The 22641-nt window shown below is 42.8% G+C and overlaps 1 protein-coding gene across 1 annotated transcript in view; it reads left to right on the forward strand.

Moving 5' to 3' along the window:
• The first annotated feature begins 11617 nt into the window (after nucleotides 1–11617).
• pacc1 (proton activated chloride channel 1) overlaps nucleotides 11618–22641 on the forward strand; it is a 43132-nt gene continuing 32108 nt past the window's right edge. Inside the window, exons 1-3 of the mRNA XM_063055822.1 lie at nucleotides 11618–11681; nucleotides 11913–12185; nucleotides 20763–20859. Coding sequence (XP_062911892.1) covers nucleotides 12150–12185; nucleotides 20763–20859 — 133 coding nt within the window. The 5' untranslated portion in view covers nucleotides 11618–11681; nucleotides 11913–12149. The remainder of the gene's footprint in view (nucleotides 11682–11912; nucleotides 12186–20762; nucleotides 20860–22641) is intronic.

Here is a 22641-nt window from a genome sequence, read left to right on the forward strand (position 1 = left end):
ACTCAATTCTTTGATTAATAAAGGCCAATGTACCAAAAGCTCTCTTTACGACCCTATCTACCTGTGACGCCACTTTTAGGGAATTTTGTATCTGTATTCCCAGATCCCTCTGTTCCACTGCACTCCTCAGTGCCTTACCATTAATCCTGTATGTTCTACGTTGGATTGTCCTTCCAATGTGCAATACCTCACACTTGTCAGTATTAAACTCCATCTGCCATTTTCCAGCCCATTTTTCCAGCTGGTCCAAGTCCCTCTGCAGGCTCTGAAAACCTTCCTCGCTGTCTACTACACCTCCAATCTTGCTGATCCAATTTACCACATTATCATCCAGGTCATTGATATAGATGACAAATAACAATGGACCCAGCACTGATCCCTGTGGCACACCACTGGTCACAGGCCTCCACTCAGAGAAGCAATTCTCTACCACCACTCTGGCTTCTTCCATCGAGCCAATGTCCAATCCAATTTACCACCTCTCCATGTATACCTAGCGACTGAATTTTCCTAACTAACCTCCCATGCGGGACCTTGTCAAAGGCCTTACTGAAGTCCATGTAAACAATATCCACTGCCTTCCCTTCATCTACTTTCCTGGTAACCTCTTCTAAAAACTCCAATAGACTGGTCAAACATGACCTACCACGCACAAAGCCATGTTGACTCTCCCTAATAAGTCCCTGTCTATCCAAATGCTTGTAGATTCTGTCTCTTAGTACTCCCTCCAATAACTTACCTACTACCGACGTTAAACTTACTGGCCTATAATTTCCCGGATTACTTTTTGATCCTTTTTTAAACAACGGAACAACATGAGCCACTCTCCAATCCTCCGGCACCTCACCTGTAGACAGCGACATTTTAAATATTTCAGCCAGGGCCCCTGCAATTTCAACACTAGTCTCCTTCAAGGTCCGAGGGAACACCCTGTCAGGTCCCGGGGATTTATCCACTTTAATTTTCCTCAAGACAGCAAGGACCTCCTCCTTTTCGATCTGTACAGTTTCCATGATCTCACTACTTGTTTCCCTTAATTCCATAGACTTCATGCCAGTTTCCTTAGTAAACACAGACGCAAAAAACCTATTTAAGATCTCCCCCATTTCCTTTGGTTCCACACATAGCCGACCACTCTGATCTTCAAGAGGACCAATTTTATCCCTTACGATCCTTTTGCTCTTAATTTGCTCTTAAATGATAGGAAAGTAACTGAAGATTGGACCAAGCAACACACACAAAATGCTGGAGGAGCTCAGTAGGCCAGGCAGCATCTTGTTTGAAGATTAGACCAAGTTATGTCAGGTGTAAAGTACCAGTACTAAATCCAACTGCTTCGACGAGTCTGCAGGAAAAGGTAGAGGTTTTGATGCAGGATGAATGACTGCAAAGCTTTTATGTCAATGAAGTTGAAAGGGAGGCCTGAATTTGTCCACATAACAGTCGGTTTCAATAAAGCCTAATGATTTCAAACAAAAACCAAGTTGCTGTTGGAACTCGCAGGACGGGTGGTATCACTGGGAGCAAAAGGGTAGTTAACTTTTCAGCTTGAGATCCTGCACCAGAACTGAGAATGTAGAGGGAATATAGAGGTGGGTGGTTAGAACAGAAGCTGTTATCTGATGGGAGAAACTAGGTGAGGTGGGGTTGATGGACAGAAGGACCCAGGTGGGGTGGAAGAAGGAGGTATTTTGAGACGGAGGCTGGTAGATGCTAGGTGGAAACAGAAACACCCCCCCCCACACCTTTCCTCTACGCTCTCGAGAGCAGGACACTGCTAGTGGGAGACTTCCATTTTATTGACTGGACTATTCCCCCCCCCAACACAATTAAAACATGGAATAATCTTAATCCTAACACAGTCACACAACCAAACCCAATTAAATTTAAGGCAGCTCTTTTTTCAAAAATCTCCTCCTTAAGCCCACCCTCTGCCACCTCCAGTCTAAATTCCATGCAGAATATTTTGGAGGATCAAGAACCAAGACTACCTAGAATGCAAATTCCCTGGAAGAGACTGAATTTATGTGTTGTGTTCAAGATAGTTTCCTTGTGCAATGCATTAAGGAACCTAACTGGAAAGGACTTCTCTTTGGTGCATCAGGCAGAATCTAGCAGGGGTTGACTGGGCAACTCTATTTAAAGGCAAAGGAACAGTTGACAAATGTGAGGTTTTTCAAAAGGATCATATCAATAGTCCAGGGGAAGCATACACATATCTAGATTCAGTGAATCCTGGCTGATGAGAGATATTGAGGCTCCTATCGGGAAAAAGAAGGAAGTGTACATTGCTTTTAGGCAGCTGGGTACAAACGAACTCTTTACGAAGTAAAATTAAGAGGAGGCTTAAGAGGGGAATTAGGAGGGTGAAAAGAGGATACGCGATGGATTTGACAGACGGGGTTAAAGATAACTCAAAGGTGAACATAACATCCTATTTCCTGTAGTCAATACTTTGATTAATTAAGGCCAATATGACAAAAGCTATCTACCTGTGATGCCATTTTCAATGAATTATGTACTTCTATTCCCAGATCCCTTTGTTTTACCACACTCCTCAGCTGTAGTGTTCACTGTGCAAGACCTACCCTGGTTGGTCCCACAGAAGTGCAACACCTTGCACTTGTCTGCATTAAATTCCATCTGCCATTTTTAAGCCAATTTTTCCAGCTGATCCAGGTCCCACTGCAAGCTATGAAAGCCTTCCTCACTGTCCACTACACCCCCAGTCTTGGTGTCATCTGCTAATTTGCTGATCCAGTTAACCACATTACCATCCAGATCGTAGATACAGTTGACAAACAACAACAGGCCCAGCACTGATCCCTGCAGCACTCCATAAGACACAGGCCTCCAGTCAGAGAGGCAATCATCTACTACCACTCTCTGGCTTCTTCCTCAAAGCCAATGTCCAATCCAATTTACTACCTCATCTTGAATGCCAAACAACTGAACATTCTTGACCAACCTCCCATGCAGGACCTGGTCAAATGCCTTCCTAAAGCCCATTGGACAACATCCACTGCCTTGCCTTCATCAACTTCCCTGGTACCTTCTTCAAAAAAACTCTATATGATTGGTTAGACATGGCCTACCATGCACGAAGCAATGCTGACTATCCTTAATCAGTCCATGTTTATCCAAATGCTTGTATATCCTGTCCTTCAGAATACTTTCTAATAATTTTCTCACTACTGATGTTAGGCTCACTAGCCTGTGATTTCCCGGTTTACTTTTAAAGCCTTTCTTGAACAGCGGAACAACATTGACTACCCCCAATCCTCTGGTACCTCACCTGTTACTAAGCATGATTTAAATACCACTTCTAGGGCCCTCATGATTTCTTTCTTAACTGTTCTCTTGCATTTCTTACACTCCATAAGCACCCCATTTGTTCTTACCTGCCAATACCTGCTAAGCACCTGCTTTCTTCTTAACCAGGGCCTCAGTATCTCTTGAAAACCAAGGTTCCCTAAACCTGTTATGTTTACCTTTTATTCTGACAGGAACATACAAGCTTTGTACTCTCAATATTTCACTTTTGAAGGCCGCCCACTTACCGAATATACTTTTACCAGAAAATAGCCTGTCTCAATCCACACTTGCCAGGTCCTTTCTGATACCACCAAAATTGACCTTTCTCCAATTTAGAATCTCAACCTGCAGACTAGACCTTTCTTTTTGCATATTTACTTTGAAACTAATGGCATTGTGATCACTTGATACAAAGTGTTCCCCTACACAAATTTCTGTCACCTACTCTATCTCATTCCCCAATAGCAGATCAAGTATCACACACTCTCTTGTTGGGACTTCTACATACTAATTAAGGAAAATTTCCTGAACACATTAGGCAAACTCTATCCCATCTAGTCCTTACATAGTATAGGAATCCTAGTCAATATGCGCAAAGTTAAAATCACCTCCTATAACAACATAGAAACAAAAAAAACCTACAGCACAATACAGGCCCTTCAGCCCATAAAGTTGTGCTGAACATGTCCCTACCTTAGAAATTACTAGGCTTACCTATAGCCCTCTATTTTTCTAAGTTCCATATACCTATCCAAAAGTTTCTTAAAATACCCTATCGTATCCGCCTCCACCACCGTTGTCGACAGCCCATTCCACCACTCACCACTCTCTAAGTAAAAAACTTATCCCTGACACCTCCCCAGCACCTTAAACCTGTGTCCTCTTGTTGCAACCATTTCAGCCCTGGGAAAAAGCCTCTGACTATCCACACGACCTATGCCTCTCATCGTCTATCAGGTCACCTCTCATCCTCCGTCGCTCCAAGGAGAAAAGACTGAGTTCACTCAACCTGTTTTCATAAGGCATGCTCCCCAATCCAGGCAACATCCTTGTAAATCTCCTCTGCATCCTTTCTATGGCTTCCACATCCTTCCTGTAGTGAGGCGACCAGAACTGAGCACAGTACTCCAAGTGGCGTCTGACTAGGGTCCTATATAGCTGCAACATTACCTCTCGGCTCCTGAATTCAGTGCCACGATTGATGAAGGCCAATACACCGTCTTAACCACAGAGTCAATCTGCATAGCTGCTTTGAGCGTCCTATGGACTCGGACCCCAAGATCCCTCTGATCCTCCATACTGCCAAGGGTCTTACCATTAATACTATATTCTGCCATCATATTTGACCTACCAAAATGAACCACTTCATACTTATCTGGGTTGAATTCCATCTGCCACTTCTCAGCCCAGTTTTGCATCCTATCAATGTCCTGCTGTAACCTCTGACAGCCCTCCACACTATCCATAACACCTCCAACCTTTGTGTCATCAGCAAACTTACTAACCCATCCCTCCACTTCCTCATCCAGGTCATTTATAAAAATCATGAAGATTAAGGGTCCTAGAACAGATCCCTGAGGCACACCACTGGTCACTGACCTCCATGCAGAATATGACCCGTCTACAACCACTCTTTGCCTTCTGTGGGCAAGCCAGTTCTGGATCCACAAAGCAATTTCCCCTCAGATCCCATGCCTCCTTACTTTCTCAATAAGCCTTGCATGGGGTACCATATCAAATGCCTTGCTGAAATCCATATACACTACTACTGCTCTTCCTTCATCCATGTGTTTAGTCATATCCTCAAAAAATTCAATCAGGCTCGTAAGGCACGACCCGCCCTTGACAAAGCCATGCTGACTGTTATACACCTCTCCAAATATTCATAAATCCTGTCTCTCAGGATCTTCTCCATCAACTTACCAACCACTGAGGTAAGACTCACTGGTCTATAATTTCCTGGGCTATCTCTACTCCCTTTCTTAAACAAAGGAACAACAACCTCAACCTTCCAATCCTCCAGAACCTCTCCCATCCCCATTGATCATCAATCATCGCCAGAGACTCAGCAATCTCCTCCCTCACCTCCCACAGTAGTCTGGGGTACATCTCATCCAGTCCCGGTGACTTATCCAACTTGATGCTTTCCAAAACCTCCAGCACATCCTCTTTCTTAACATCCACATGCTCAAGCTTTTCAGTCTGCTGCAAGTCAGCACTACAATCACCAAGATCCTTTCCATAGTGAATACTGAAGTAAAGTATTCATTAAGTACCTCTGCTATTTCCTCCGGTTCCATACCTACTTTCCCACTGTCACACTAGATAGGTCCTATTCTTTCATGTCTTATCCTCTTGCTCTTCACATACTTGTAGAATGCCTTGGGGTTTTCCTTAATCCTGCCCGCCAAGGCCTTCTGGCTCTCCTAATTTCCTTCTTAAGCTCCTTCCTATTAGCCTTATAATCTTCTAGATCTCTAACATTACCTAGCTCTCTGAAACTTTTGTAAGCTTTTCTTTACTTCTTGACTAGATTTATTACAGCCTTTGTACACAATGGTTCCTGTACCCAACCATAACTTCCCTGTCTCATTGGAACGTACCTATGCAGAACTCCACACAAATATCCCCTGAACATTTGCCACATTTCTTCCATACTTTTCCCTGAGAACATCTATTCCCAATTTAAGCTTCCAATTTCCTGTCTGATAGCCTCATAATTCCCCTTACTCCAATTAAACGCTTTTCTAACTTGTCTGTTCCTATCTCTCTCCAATGCTATTGTAAAGGAGATAGAATTGTGATCACTATCTCCAAAATGCTCTCCCACTGAGAGATCTGACACCTGACCAGGGTCATTTCCCAATTCCAAATTAAGTACAGCCTCTCCTCTTGTAGGCTTATCTACATATTGTGTCAAGAAACTTCCTGAACACACTTAACAAACTCCATCCCATCTAAACCCCTTGCTCTAGGGAGAAGCCAATTGGTATTTGGGAAATTAAAATCTCCCATCATGACAACTGGGTTATTATTACACCTTTCCAGGATCTGTTTCCCTATCTGCTCCTCAATATCCCTGTTACTATTGGGCGGCCTATAAAAAACACCCAGTAAGGTTATTAACCCTTTCCTGTACCACGACCTCTGGCTGTTCTCCCTCCCACTGCAGGATATTGTGGACGCAATCTGAAACATCCTGGACCCTGGCACCTGGGAGGCAAACTACCATCCAAGTTTCTTTCCTGTGTCCACAGAATTGTCTGTCTGACTCCCTAACTATAGAGTCCCCTATCACTCCTGTCTTCCTCTTCCTTTCCCTACCCTTCTGAGCCATAGGGCCAGACTCTGTGCCAGAGGCACGGCCACTGTCGCTTCCCCCAGGTAGGCTGTCCCCCCCCAACAGTACTCAAACAGGAGTACCTATTGTTCAGGGGGACAGCCACGGGGGTACTATCTAGGTCCTGACCCTTCCCCTTCCCCCTCCTGACTGTGACCCACTTGTCTGTCTCCCATAGCCCTGGTGTGACCACCTGCCTATAACTCCTTTCTATCACCTCCTCGCTCTCCCTGACCAGGCGAAGGTCATCGAGCTGCATCTCCAGTTCCCTAACTTGGTCCCTTAGGAGCTGCAGCTTGACACACCTGGTGCAGATATGGCCGTCCAGGAGGCTGTGAGACTCCAGGACCTCCCACATCTGACACCGAGCACAGAAAACTGGCCTCATACACATACTTCCTCCTTTCCGCAAATAACACCAGTAAACCTACCTCGCCTCATCCCGTTACTGCCCAAGCCCGTTGAGCCAAAGCCCGATCACTCTGCTGCCTCTCACTTCACTGCCCGCTGGATATGGCAGTGTTCTTTTTAAACCTTTTGCGCTCTACTGGCTGACATCATGTGCCTCTCTTTTACCCCGAGTGGTAAAAACTGCCTTGGATCCGAAAATCAGCCGTTCACTGGCAGCCTTCTTGCTCCAAATCAAAAACCGTTGAAGATTCCTTGCCTTTTTAAACCTTTCGTGCTCCACTGGCTGACGTCATGCTGCTGCCCAATCTTGCCTCTCTTTTACCCCGAGTGGTAAAAACTGCCTTGGCTCCGAAAATCAGCCATTCACTCGCAGTCTTCTTGCTCCGAACCTTTTATTTCTTGCAACAGTCTGTGATCTCTCTGCAAGTTTCTCTGTACTGTTGGGTGATCTGTAATTTAGCCCTATTAATGTGGTCGTATGTTCCTTACTTCTCAGTTCCACCAACAGCGACTCACTAGATGAGCTGTCCAGTCTGTCCTGACTGAGCAGTGCCATGACGTTTTCCCTGACTAGTAATGCCACTCCTCCTCCTTTAATCTAAGGATTAAACAAAGATTAAACATTTTTTAAAAGAGATAACAAAAGGGACAGAGAAGGTTGGGCAGCGGATGTTGTCTACATGGATTTCACAAGATCCTAGGTCTTATTGGGATTCGGGGGTGTGGGGGGAGCTAGTGAAGGAAATTCAAAATTAGCTCAATGATAGGAAGCAGAAGGTCAATTCTCCAACTGGAGGCCTGTGACTAGTGGGGTGCACCAGAGATCAGTGTTATTCATTATTTATGTAAATGATTTGGCTTGAATGCTCATGGTATGAATTAATGAGATACTAAATGAGGGAGCCTTGTTGATAGTGAAGCAGATTACAATGAATTGCAAAGAGATCTTGATCAGTTAAGGGCTGTGAAATAGCAGTTGGATTTCAATAGGTTTCAATAGGTACATTTAATGTCAGAGAAATGTATACAATATACATCCTGAAATTATTTTTCTTCGCAAACATCCGTGAAAACAGAGGAGTGCCCCAAAGAATGAATGACCCCATGTCCAAATGTTAGAACCCCAAAGCCCCCCCAGCTCCCCGCTCCCACGCATAAGCAGCAACAAAGCAACAACCCCACCTCTCCCACCAGCAAAAAAGCGTCTGCACCCTCCACCGAGCATGCAAGCATGCAGCAAAGCTTCAATAATGACACAGATTTGAAGTACCCCAAAGACTACTCATTCAACTGGTAATTTAACATACCACTGGCTCTCTCTCTTCTTAATAAGGGATAAAGATGTCCCTGTTTCACAGCAAGAGGGGAAGGATAACAAAATAACTCGCTGATTTACGATGTTAAAAGTCTGTTGCATCGCTTTTTCCGAGCTCTGTGCCTAAAGAACTTGGGTCTCTGGGCACACATCCAGCAGCCAGCTCAGATAAATATGAGGTGATGCTTTCTGGGCATTCAAATCAGAGTAGGACCTATAGAGTGAATAACAGGGCACTGACAAGTATTGTGGAACAGAGGAACCTGGGAGTACAAGTGCACAGTTCACTCAATGCGGCCACACAAGTAGATGGTGGTGAAGAAGATCTATAGCATGCTGGCCTTTATCAGTCAGGGCATCGAGTTAAGGGTAGGGATGTTATGTTGTAGTTATGTAAGTCACTGGTGAGACTGCACTTTGAATACTGTGTACAGTTTTAGTCGCCCTGTTTTAAGTAAGACATTGTCAAGTTGGAGAGGGTGCAGAAGAGGTGCACAAGGATATAGCCTGGACCAGGAGGCCTGACTTATGGGGAGAGGTTGACCACGCTGGATCTTTATTCATTGGAGCACAGGAGAATGAAGGCTGACCTCAAAGGAGTTCAGAAAACCATGAGGGGTATGAGTAAGATAGGAGTCACAATGTTTGACCCAGGTTTGGTGAGTCCAAAACTGAAGAGCACAGATTCAAGATGGGGGTGGAGAGATTGAAAAGAGAAAGATCTGCAAGACAACCTCTTTACACAGAGGTTAATGAGACTAGAAGGGAGGCTGCTGTGGTCAGCAAAGACTAATTGGACTGAAGGGTCTGTCGTATTACTCTTATGACTTGTACTGCTCTATGATTCTTAATTTTTGACCAATTCGTTGACTATGCCTTTTGCTCCACAGATACTACCTGACAATGGATCCTCTCTAAATGAGGTCTCACCAATGCCTTATAAATCCCCAGCATTACCTCTTTGCTTTTGTATTCTAAATTCCTCTGGAAGTGAAAGTTAGCGCATTTGCCTTCCTTATTACTGACTTATGCTGCACGTTAACCTTTAGGGGGTTCTGCACTAGGATTTCCAAGTCCCTTTGCACCCAGGATTTCTGAATTTGCTCCCCATTTACAAAATAGTCTATGCCCTTATTCCTTCTACCAAAGTGCATGACCATACACTTCCCTCCACTGTATTCCACCTCCCAATACTTAGCCCATTTTCCTAATCTATCTAACTCCTTCTTGAGACTCTCTGCTGTTCCACCTATATTTGTATCCTCTGCAAACCTGGTCACAAAGTCTTCAATTTCATCATTTGGATCATTAGCACATAATGTGAAAACTAGTGGACTCAAAACCTGTTCCAGAAACCAGTCACCCTCTACATGGAAAAGATTTCCCTCTCACCTTAAGTCTATGTCCCTTAGTTTTAGGCTCCTCGACACTGGGGAAAACACTAATGGCCATCTACCTTGTCTACTCCCCTCTATATCACTCTAGAGCAGGGTTTCCCAATCTGGGGTCCATGGACCCCTCGGTTAATGGCATTAAAAAGGTTGGGAACCCTGCTCCAAAAGATCTCTCTCAGTTTTCTGTGCCCCAAGTGCAAAAGTCCAGCCAATTCAGGTTCTCTTTAAAAAATCAAATTCTTCAGTCCTAATTAAAATAAGAGGGAATCCAGCTGCTCTGGCTGTGGGAGGGGCTTGACACTGTGGCAGTAGCTCTGGCAGTGCATCCTAATAAAACAGCTGAGGCGTTGGGGAGATGATGAGATTCGACAGTGAATGTAGGAATGGAAGCCCTCAAGTGTGAGTGGTGATACAGTAGAGAGGCAGGGGGTGAAGCTGCCCTGGCTGGACTAAACAGTTAATCTAGAGCACTAACAAAATAGTCGTGGCTGGAGAGCACTGGTACAGCTGCCCCTGCAATGAAGCAGTGAGCACTGCCATGGGTACCCTGGTCAGGGGAGGCAGTGAGCACTGGCTCAACTGACCGAGTTGCCAGAGGCTGTGAGCACTGGCATGAACCAAAGGAGGTGACAAGTCAGCATTTGGGAGGGAGACTGAATATCTGGTTGAATGGTACTACAACAACAATCTCTCACTCAAAGTCAGCAAAACTGAACTGCTGATTATTAACTCCAGGAAGAGGAAACCAGAGGTCCATGAACCAGTCCTCATCAGGGGATTGGAGGTGGAGTGGGTCAGTAACTTGAAATTCCTTGATGTTATCATTTTAGAGGATCTGTTCTGGGACCAGCATGTAATTGCTCTATGAATTTTCAGAGATTTGGCATGCCTTCTAAAACTTTGACAAACTTCTATAGACGCACAGTGGAGAGTATTCTGATTGGTTGCATCAATGCCCATTAATGGAAAAGCCTACAAAAAGTGACGGTTACAGCTCAGCCCATCACAGGCAAAGCCCTCCCCACCATTGAGAACTTCTACAAGGAGCACTGAAACAAGAAAGCAATATCCATTATCAAGGACCCCCAACATCCAACAACTCTTCTTGCCACTGCCGTTGGAAAGGAGGTATAGGAGCCTTAGGTCACACACCTCCAGGTTCAGGAACAGCTGTTATTTAACCATCAGGCTCTTGAACTAACATGGATAACTTCACTCACCTCAACACTGAACTGCCTCCAAAACTCATGGACTTAAAATGAATTAAAGGGAAGGCATCTCTTTTCTAGTCACCCACTAGTTAAAAAGGTCTCAGACCGTTACTTTTTAAATCGTAGAGATATGGTGAAATTAACAAGACTTAGGTTGGGGCATTGTGGGCTAAACTATTATTTAAAGATAATAGGAAAACATCCCACTGGATTATGTGACTGTGGTAGTCCAGAGACAGTCCAGCATGTTTTGCTAAATTGTAATCGATATAAAATTGAAAGAAGCATATTGTTCAAGAGGCTGTCTGACTTAAATGTATTTTGTTTTTCTATTAAATCCTTGGTTGGCCACCGAGAGAACCACCATCTGATTGAAGAGTTTATTATTCAGTTTATACGTGCGACTAGTTTATATTCGAGGATTTGAGTTTCTTGAAATTCTATAATTAATTATACATCCTGCGGAGGGCAGTAATACGCCTAGATGCGCCTAAACAGCCGGAAAAAGAAGAAGAAGAACTTAAGGACTTACTTTCAGAGACTGTACTGTTCATGTTCTCAATACATGTTCTGCTGAAGGGTCTTGGCCCAATGCGACGACTGTACTCTTTTCCATAGATGCTACTTGACCTGCTGAGTTCCTCCAGCATTTTGTGTGTGTTGCTTGGATTTCCAGCATCTGCAGATTTTCTCTTGTTTGTATCTCAACAGTAGTTACTTATTGTCTATTAGTGTTTTTTTTTGGTATTTGAACAGTTTGTATTCGTTTGCGCATTGGTTGTTGGTTCACTTTTGTGTGCAGTTTTCTATTGATTCAAAAGTATTTCTTTGTACCGACGTGAATGTCCGCAAGAAAATGAATCTTCGAGTAGTATATGGTGACAGGTACTGTACCTATTTGATCATTTTACTTTGAACTTTGACAGGTGCCCTGTTGGGGGAGGCAGTGAGCACTAGCAACACAGCCAGACCGAGTGGCTGGGAGAGTGGAGAGGGCAGTGGTGTGTGTCCCGGCGCTGCCTGCTCTTCTTCTCCGGCATCATTCGATCGTCCGCTCTGCATTCGCCGCCGCTTTGCTGGCCAGTTCCGGATCATGTTTAGTTTAGCTCAGCTTCGCAGTGCATGGCCGGTCTGCTGACCTAGCTGTCCTGGGGACTTCGGCAATGATGAGAAGAGAAATCACCGGCTCTTATGAAGAGGTAACCGGCTGAAGCAGGGTGCGATCCCAGGGCTACGGTCTGTTTACTGCCGGTAACCTCTGCCTTTCAGCGAGTTAATTAGACTCAAGTCTCTCCAGTTAGTTGCCAAAAGTTTGCTGTTTTGGATCTTAATTTAGTTTGAAATAAGTGGGTTTTAAATAACACTGCTTTGTACTTTACGCATTGCATACTTATTTTCCACCAGCAAAGTGTATTTTCATATACTATTATTTTGTTTGGGTGAAGTGTCTGTCTGCGGCACTGTGCAGCACAGCGAGCATAAACGCCGGAAACTTGCTGCCGGGGGAGGAGGGGTGTCACTGCTGTCTCTAAAGATGTAGGAAATGCATAAAGGACCCATCCGCTTTCACATTACCGCGCAAATTACAGAGGATGAAGACTGGGTTTCACGAAAGCAATACAGCGTTGGCGCATTGAAATATTGGTTTATTTTCTCCAGTTCAGCTCTAACCCCTGCTTGGCAACCTGTAGAAAACAACCGGAAGTGTACAGTTTCTTTATTCCCAGGGTGTATTTTCTTTGAACCCTCAGCTATATAATTGCCTATGAACTCCGGATAATAGGGTCTCGGCCCAAACGTCATTTCCCTCTATAGATGCTGCGTTCTTCCAGCATTTATTTTGTATGTGTATAATTCCTCTCTGTCGTTGTAAGGGTATCTGTCATAAATTCTACACTTTAACCATCCTTCTCTATTTCCTTTATTATGCTGCGTGTGCATCTCCTTCTCTAAGATCTTTACGTATATCAACAGTATAATCTCACGTGGCTACTTACGCATGTGACAACCCACCCCCTCCACCCCCCTCCCCAATTTACTTACCAGGCTTTGGTTAAACATAAGTATCCACACTAATTAAATATGTCTCTATTCTAATTCTGGCTATCTAACCAGGTATCGCTTTTAAAACTTCACATTAGCGCTCTTCTTCCGTCAAATGGGTTTGGGTTTTAATCTTTCCAAACAACTCAAAGTCAAAGGCCGCACCCAGCTAGCATGCCATCTATTCACTTTATTCCAGATCCCTTCCGTGCCAGAACTGCCCAAGGCATCCCATGAACATTCCCCATTCCCTTTTTGTGTTGACTTGAAATTTTACTACTTCTATTCTCACTAATTGGCAATAATCTAGACATAATTCTGATCTGACTCTTAACTTTCTTCTGCAGTTGCAAAAACTGTCCTAGATCTCTGCCCCTTTTCTACCTACATCACTGTTTCTCACAAGGACTCCAATTTAAGGGAAAATGTTTGAATGTGTTCCAGAAAGCACACAATTATTGTGGTAACTGTGACCTTCAGATTACTTAGGGTGTATTTTGAATGTCTATTTACATATTTATAAAGTTAAAAGTAAAATTTATTATCAGAGGATATATATGTCACTAAATACAACCCTGAGATTCTTTTTCTGTAGGCATACCTAGTAAATCTGTAGAACAGTAACTGTAAACAGGATCACTGGACAGCAAACTGTGTAGACTATGGAAAAGAAGAAAAAGGTCCTGCTAGTCCTGCCAAAGGGGTTCGGCCCGAAACGTCAACTGTACTCTTTTCCATGGATGCTGCCTGGCCTGCTGAGTTCCTCCAACATTTTGTGTGTTTTGCTTGGATTTCCAGCATCTGTAGATTTTCTCTTGTTTTTAAAAACTGGCTTCTTAATTTAAAATATCAAAATACCGGATTAGTTATTTTTGTCCATCTGTGAGCTGAAACTATAGCTCAGTGCTTAAGTTTGGCATCAAATACATCTTTGTTTTATTGAGTTTCACAGAGTTGCTTTGTTTTCCTATATTGCAATAATGGCTGGACTTTAAAAGTTCTTCTCTAGCTGTAAGATGATTTGGAGCATTCTAACATCATGGAAAGCATGATATCAATGCAATCAACTCACCTGCCTGATCTACTGAGTGTTTCCAGTATTTTTGTTTATTGTTTCAGATTTTCAGCATCTGTGGGCCTCTGGCTTTCTTTTAAGTCAATAGACGTTCATTGCTCAGTAATATACTACTCTAAAAGAAGTGAGGTTATTTCTACTTTTGAGCGAAGTGTGAAATTCCCTACTTATGGAGAGCCTTGCATTCAAAGTTCAAAGTAGTAGATGGGGTGATAGATAGGACATATGGAGAGGTAGTTACACCCAAGGTGCAGGACACGGGAGACTGGGTGACAGTCAAGAAGGGAAAGAGGTTAAGGAGCCAGTGTAGAGTACCCTTGTGGCCGTCCCCCTCAGCAGTAGTGGGTATTGTTGGAGGGATAACCTAGCCCGGGGGGGGGGGGTGCATTTAAACTAGAGTTGCAGGTAGACGGAAACCAGAGTGCCAGAACCGTTAGTGGAGAGGTTGAGGAGGCAGGTGTCGGTAAGACCTCAGACAAAGTCGGGAATCAAAAGGTTGAGCAGGGTGTAACTAATGTCCTGAGCTGTGTATATTTCAATGCAAGATGTATTGTAGGAAAGGCAGATGAGCTCAGGGCATGGATCAACACCTGGAATTATGATATTGTAGCCATTTAAGTGAGACTTGGTTGCGAGGGACAGGACTCAGCTCTATATTCTGGGGTTCCATTGTTTTAGATGTGACAAAGTGGGGGGGGCCTCAAAGAGGTCTGCAACCTTGTCGTGGTTTGGCAGTTTCCATGCCTCAATGACGTGGACAGCTATGTTGCCTGGAGTCAGGGCTTTATGCTTTTGCTCTTGGTAGGGTCACCCATGACAAACATTTGGAAGGGTAGAGGCCAGACTAAGAGTGGTCCACTGGTGTTCCAGGTCAGGGGTTCAGCTCAGGGCTTCTATTGCAGCCCTAAACACCAGCAGGCGTAATGGGCAGTAAGTAAGTAAGAAAAAGCGGGAAAGATTAGAGGAGGAGGGGAGGCGTTAATAATCAGGAAAATGTCACAGCTGTGTTCAGTCAGTCGAGAGAGACCAGAGAACTCGTCTAGTGAGACATTATGGGTAGAAATAAGGAATAAGAAAGGTATGACTATACTAATAGGGCTATATTATAAACCACCTAACAGTCCAGAAGCTTTTGAGAAACAAATTTGTAGCAAGATCGCAGACTGTTGCAAGAAACATAAGGTTGTTATAGTAGGTGATTTAGACTTTCCACATATTGACTAAGACTCCCATATTATAGAAGGACTATATGGGATAGAGTTTGTCAAATGTCTTCAGGAAAGTTTCCTTCATCAGTACATAGAAGTCGCATCCGGAGAAAGTGAGATACTAGATCTGCCATTAGGTGATGGGACAGGACAGGTGACGTAAGGTTGTGTAGGGGAACTCTTCCCTTCTAGTGACCAAAATGTCATTAGTTTCAAACAAGATATGCAAAAAGGTATGTGTGGTCTGCGAGTTGAGGTTCTAAATTGGAGAAAGGCCAATTTTGATGGTATCAAAAAGGATCTGGCAAGTGTGAGGTACCAGAGGAATGGAGGATAACCAATGCTGTTCCACTGTTTGAGAAAGACCTTAAAATAAGAAAGGGAATTATAGGCCAGTGAGCCTGACATCAGTAGTTAGAACGTTATTGGAAGGTAGTCTGAGGGACTGGATATAGGAATATTTGGATAGACAGAGTCTGATTGGGGATAGTCAGCATGTCTTTGTGCATGGTAGGACGTGTATAACTAATCTTATAGAGTTTTTCGAGGAAGTTATCAGGAAAGTGGATGAAGACAAGACAGTGGGATGTTGTCTACATGGACTTTAGCAAGGCATTTGACAAGGACCCGCATGGGAGTTCGGTAAAGAAGTTTCAGTTCTTTGGCATTCATGAGGAGGTAGTAAATTGGATTAGACATTAGCTTTTTGGAAGAAACCAGCGAGTGGTAGTAGATGATTGCCTCTCTGACTGGAAGCCTGTGATTAGTGGAGAGCCGCAGGGATCGGTGCTGGGTCTGTTGTTGTTTGTCATCTACATCAACGATCTGAATGATAATGTGGATCAGCAGATTTGCATTAACACCAAAATTGGGGGAGCAGTTGGCAGTGAGGCAAGCTATCATGACTTGCAACAGGATCTGGACCTGTTTGAAAATGGTAGATGGAGTTTAATGCAGACAGGTGTGAGGTGTTGCACTTCGGTACGACCAGCTACGATGGGGCTTACACAGTGAACCGTATGGCTCAGGAGTGTGGTCGAACAAAGGGATCTGGGAATACAGGTCCATATTTCATTGGAAGTGGCAGCACAGTTAGATAGGGTTGTAAAGAAAGCTTTTGGCACATTGGTCTTCACAAAATTGGAAGTATTGGGTACAGGAGATGGGATGGTATGTTGAAGTTGTATAAGACATTGACCTACCATCCCTTCAGCCTCCCCATCCAGCACATAATTCGCCGTAACTTCTGCTATATCCAACAGGATCCCACCACCAAACACATCTTTCCCTCCCCCACACTTCCTGCTTTCCGCAGGGATCGCTCCCTATGCGACTCCCTTGTCCGTTAATCCCTCCCCACTGATCTCCCTCCTGCACTTATCCTTGCAAGCGGAACAAGTGCTACACCTGCCCAGGTACTCCCGGCACGGCCTCCTGTATATCGGTGAGACCCAATGTAGATTGGGAGACTACTTTGAAAAACACCTACACTCTGTTCGCCAGAAAAAGTGGGATCTCCCAGTGGCCACCCATTTCCCATTCCCATTCCGACATGTCAGTAAACGGCCTCTTCTACTGCCGCGATGAGGCCACAATCATGTTGGAGGGGTATTCTGATATTCTGTCTGGGTAGCCTCTAATCTGACAGCATGAACATTGATTTCTCAAATTTCTGGTAATTCCCCTCCTCACCATTGTCCATTCCCATTTCTCTCTCTCAGCTTTTCTCCTTACCTGCCCATCACTTGCCTTTTTTCCATGTCCTTCTGTCCTCTCCTATCACTCTTTACTTTACTCCTACCCCCACCCCCCTGCTTTCACCTATCACCTACTACTTTGAATTTCTTCCTCCCTTTCCCCCACCTTCTTACTCTGACCTCTAATCTTTTTTTCTCCAGTGCTAATGAAGGGTCTTGGCCCGAAATGTCAACTGTTTACTCTTCCATAGATGCTGCCTGGCCTGCTGAGTTCCTCCAGTATTTTGTGTGTTTTGCAAGACATTGGTGAGACCTAATTCAGAGTACTGTGTTCAGTTTTGGTCACCCAACTACAGGAAAGATGTAAATAAGGTTGGAAGAGTACAGAGACAACTTACAAAGATGTTGCTGGGTCTGGAAGACCTGAGTTATAAGGAAAGATTGAACACGTTATGACTTTATTCCTTGGAATGTAGAAGATTGAGAGGAGATTTGATAGAGGTATATAAAATTGTGAGGGATATAGATAGAGTAAATGCAAGCAGGCTTCTCCGGCTGAAGTTGTGTGGGACTATAACCAGAGCTCATGGGTTAAGGCGCAAGGTGAAAATTTTAAGGGGAACATGAGGTTAAACTTCTTCACTCAGAGTTGTGAGGGTGTGGAATGAGCTGCCAGCATGTGAGCTCGATTTCAATGTTTAAGAAAAGTTTGGATAGGTACTTGAATGGTAGGGGTATGGAGGGCTGTGGTCCCAGTGCAGGACGATGGGAGTAGGCAGCTTAAATGGTTTGGCACAGATTAGATGGGCCAAAGGGCCTGTTTCTGTGCTGTACTTTTCTATGACTGACTAATTGTTTTTACATGTCAAAATGTCAAAGAAGTAAATATCACTGTCAATCTGTGATTCAGAGCTGGAAGTTTGCTGAATTTTGTTCATATGTTGAAACTGACTTGTATGACTATCAGCAGTTGAAACCCTTTATGTTCAAGTGACATGACTATCTGCCGACAAGCAGATCTCAGGTCAACTGCATCATACCAAACAACACTGAAAAGCATTTATAGATTGGAAATCGGATTGCCTCTCTGAGACAGAGTTGTAAAGAAGAGAGTTGGAGTTGGAGTTGGGTGTGCTGCCTTCCAGGGTGTTAAGATAATCAAGTAAATGAAGAATCCCACAAGAAACAGGTGCATTTTGTACTCCTATGATTTATTATCTGAGTACTGTACTTCCATAAATATATTTACATATCACCAGTGGAAAGAAATTATGTGTGTTACAAACTATTTCTCTGTAGAACAAAGAAAGCATCCATTATTATACTCCATTTCAAATTCACCTCCAGCTGTCTGCAGACTGATTGATTACATGCACAGCCAGCCAGGTGTCTAATGAGGTGAAAGGAGTTAGTTTTAACTATTCTATGGATAGATAACTTTAGGTCATTTCATGATGCTGACCAGATACCCTGTTCACTGTCCTGAGCCAGAACAAAGAGTCAAGTATTCAATGACCATAGGACATGGGAGCAGAATTAGGCCACCTGACCCATCGAGTCTGCTCCGCCATTCAATCATGGCTGATCCTTTTTCCACTCCTCGTCAACCCCAATTCCCGGCCTTCTCCCCGTAACCTTTGATGCCATATCCAATCAAGAACCTATCAATCTCTGCCTTAAATACACCCAACGACCTGGCCTCCACAGCTGCACGTGGCAACAAATTCACCCCCCTTTGGCTAAAGAAATTTCTCCACATCTCTGTTTTGAAAGGGTGTCCCTCCATCCTGAGGCTGTGCCCTCTTGTCTGACACTGTCCCACCATGGGAAACATCCTGAGATGGAGGTGTGTGACTCTTTTCATTTTGTAATGTGTCAGTTTGTGCATTTCCATTTATTTAACCATTGTGATGCTGCTTTTCCTCTGGTCACCTCCAGTAAAGGGGCTGGTGTTGTTGGAGTGATGTAGTAGCTGAAGGAAATCCTGCAGTCCTGCCTCCTCCCTTGTCCACAAGTAGGTGCCATCACTGAGCAAGAGTGAACATTCAGTTCTTTCAGGAGCTGGAGCTAATAACTGTGGTTTAAGCAAATAGTTCTGAAGTTATTTCTCCCTGCCTTATCTCTACATGCACTATGCCTGGCATTGTTTGCACATTTAAGATATGAAAGAATGCTGATGAATGGGTTTGTCCACTCTGTGGCAAGGATTGCAGTAAACAGTACAGGTAAAATATGAAGCTAATTCATCTTTTTTTCTCTTCTTAGGCAAAATGCAAGACTGAGGTCTGTGTGTTCAGTTGAATTACAGATTACAAATTTGATTTATTATGTTCAAAATTGAGTTAATCAATTTTATTCTGAATCCAGACAAATTACTCAGAAATGAATTGGAAAATCCAATCAGAGGTAGTTGTTGCACTTGCATTTTTATACATAAGGCTGTCTGGAAAGGTAGACATGGTCTCAATTTAAAAACTACCAAACCACACCAGATGATATGATGATACAGAGTTGTGGCTTGGTAGTTTGCATGAATAATAGACTCCCGACAAAGGTGGAGTCATTGTGCAAAACCATCTCTTCACTATTATAAATGTAGTTTCAGATTCTCACTGCTGCTGTAACTATGAAGCTGATGGGTGTGATTTGCTAAGTGATTGATATTTGCTCACCAATCTGCAAACATTGTTGAATAATTGCAAGATTAAAATGAACATACAATATATGTGTTTACAAGTGGACAAAATCATTCACCAGTATTCTTCCGATCTTAAATGTGCAAATAATATCAGGCCTAGTCCCTGCAAAGATAAGGCAGGGAGGGAAAACTTCAGAACAATTTGCTTAAAGATTGCAGACTAAATAGATAAAGCAGCTGGGAAACTTATTAGGTTTTGGCATTGTAAATCTGGACTTTATAATCCTTGGCTTTAGCAGGGCAGCTCATTTCCGAAAAATATAACAAGGACATAGAGGGCTTATGATAAAGGAAAGAAACTTGCACTTTGCAAAGAAACTTTGAACAAATCTGAATATTGATAATTTTTGATAGAGCAGCAGGGGTGACACTCTTTCCTTTGATAAATGTTTTGCTAAACAAGCTCCAGATGCTAAAATTATCAAGAGGTTATTTTCTTCTACAAAGGAAAAATCTAGAAGCTGCCTTGTGGAATAGTGGAAGTATGTTCTTTGGGAACATCAAAGAAGTAATTTAATGTGAAGAGGACTGACTCTCGGGATTTTGGGATAAAATTTGGGTCTGGGATTAAATTGAATAATCCTTTCAAAGAGCCAGCAGGAGGGGAGGCATGTTGTCCTTCTGTGGTCACCATCTGCACATTAAGATTCTAAGATAACCATCACCCATATGAATGAGGTAACAAGTTTTTTAAAAATCTGCTTGATAGAAGGAAAGCCAAGCTGCACACTGTGTAAGAATTGGTTTCTGCCCCCTGTTCTGTCTTGATAAATATGCAGATACTGTATTGTTTTTCCTGAGCACAGAATGGACTTTGCTAAATGTTGTTAACAGGAAAGGTTATATCAGACTCCCCAAAACCTGAGGTGGATCCGATTCTACTTAATCCAACTGTAGGAAAATTAATTCTGCAATGCTGTCCTAATATTTGCTGCTTCCAATTAGGTCGTTTGAAGTGTTTGGATCTCCTCATACTTCAGATCACCAGTCGATAGCCGTTTCTTACTCAGTTACAAAAACGAACCTGCTTATAGAGTGTTTACTCTTCTCCGTAGCTTTCAAATGTTGAAGCAGAGGAAGGACGCCGTAGTTCCGATCTCAGCGATGAGAATAATGCAGAAGAAGAGGATATTAACAGCCCAGTGTTACAAGGTAATAATGCTTTGTGAGAACTGCAGTTTCCTGGCTGTTCCAGCTTTCCCTATGGGAAGACATTTGATCTCTATTTCATACTTTTCCAACCTTACGTAGTCAGGTAAGAGGTTACATTTAATCTATTTTACATTTGTTTTAATGTGGAGGCCAGACTGGGATCTGTTATGTTTTGTATCTCCAGAAACTAGTGGAATTAAGAACACGGGAGCCCGAGGATATTCGTGTACATTGTTTTACTGTAATGAGGTGTCATTCATGTACTTCTTACATATAACCTGTAATGAATTATGTAAGCAAAGAAGGCTTAATCAGACAATATATTTACAGTATTAGACACATATTACTGAAATATTAAATACACTGCAGACTCGTTATTAAAATAAGACCAGCACTTTCTCTGTGGAGTCTACTTTGTATTGACTGCAGGGAATGGTCAGTAAAATTGAGTAAATTTTGATTTTAGTCCTAGTTGTGAAGTTACTTCCTCTGTTGAATTACTGTGGTGGGGGTTCCTCAGCTGTCAGGTTTTCTGAATTCCGTGATTCCTTTTCCTGTCAGGTTTTTTTTCTGATTCCATTTTAAGTTTCTGCAGTGAACTTTATTTTATATATATCTGAATGTTACTGAGCACAGATGTTGCTTCAAAGACTGAATTGGCTTGTCTAGGTATGAAAATGTTCTAATTAAATTCTTCCAGTGCAATTTAAACGTTTATTTTGTTTTTTAGCTTTCAGATAAATTTTATATTTAGGTCACAAAATTGCAGTTTTTATCTATATAAAACTTAACAATTTTATAATAAAAATCTAGTTTTTATTATAGTGTGTTCACATGTACTTAGAAACAGGGCACCGGAAGCTGAAAGTTAATTCTTCCACCATGATAATGGCATTGAATGTGAAGGATAGGTGGTTAGACTCTCTCTGGTTGAAGATGGTCACTGTCTCACACTTCTCTGTCGCAAACACTCCTTGTGACTTTTCAGCCATTCCTGAATATTGTGCAAGTCTTTCTGTATGCAGGGAGAGACTGCTTTACTTGCTGCGGAGTTATAAGTGGAACTGAACTTTGTGCCATTTTGCGAGTACAATTATAGAAATCTTCCATCGTCTTGCTGTTACTGCAACATTTGACAAACTTGGCCTCATACACTTAGCACAAATGTTCCAAGATGGTGCTTTAGGTTCTTGGTACCTATCCCACTTTAGCAAGAGCATCCGTAGATATGAAGGTCAGCTTCCACATACTAATTATATCTAGCTTTAACTCTACCTTTATTTGCCACTGGCCTCACAGTCACTATTGTGCTGTTGACAGCATTGCAGATGAGATAGAAGTTCTTTTGTTGTTACCGGTTGGCTCATCAAAAGCTCTGCATGCTGGCTCCCAAATTAATCCTCATAAAGTCATACAGCACAAAAAAGCAGTGTCTTTGGCCTACCATGTCAATGCTGACCATAAATTACCTAACTATATTAATCCCTTGGTTCACAGCCCATTCAGCAATTCAGGTGCTCATTCAGATTTAAGTTCAAAGTAAATTTATTACTAAAGTAGATATATATCACCATGTACTACCCTGAGATTTAGTTTCTTGTGGGCATTCACAGTAAATACAAAGAAACACAATAGAATCACTGAAAAACTACACACAAGATGGACAATCAACGTGCAAAAGATAACACACTGCAAATTCAAAAAGAAACAACCCCCCCAAATAATAATATATAACTAAGCAATACGTTTGAAGAACATGAGATGAAGAGTCTTTAAAAGTGA

The sequence above is a fragment of the Mobula hypostoma genome, chromosome 8 (genome assembly GCF_963921235.1).
Source record: "Mobula hypostoma chromosome 8, sMobHyp1.1, whole genome shotgun sequence".
NCBI lineage: Eukaryota > Metazoa > Chordata > Chondrichthyes > Myliobatiformes > Myliobatidae > Mobula > Mobula hypostoma.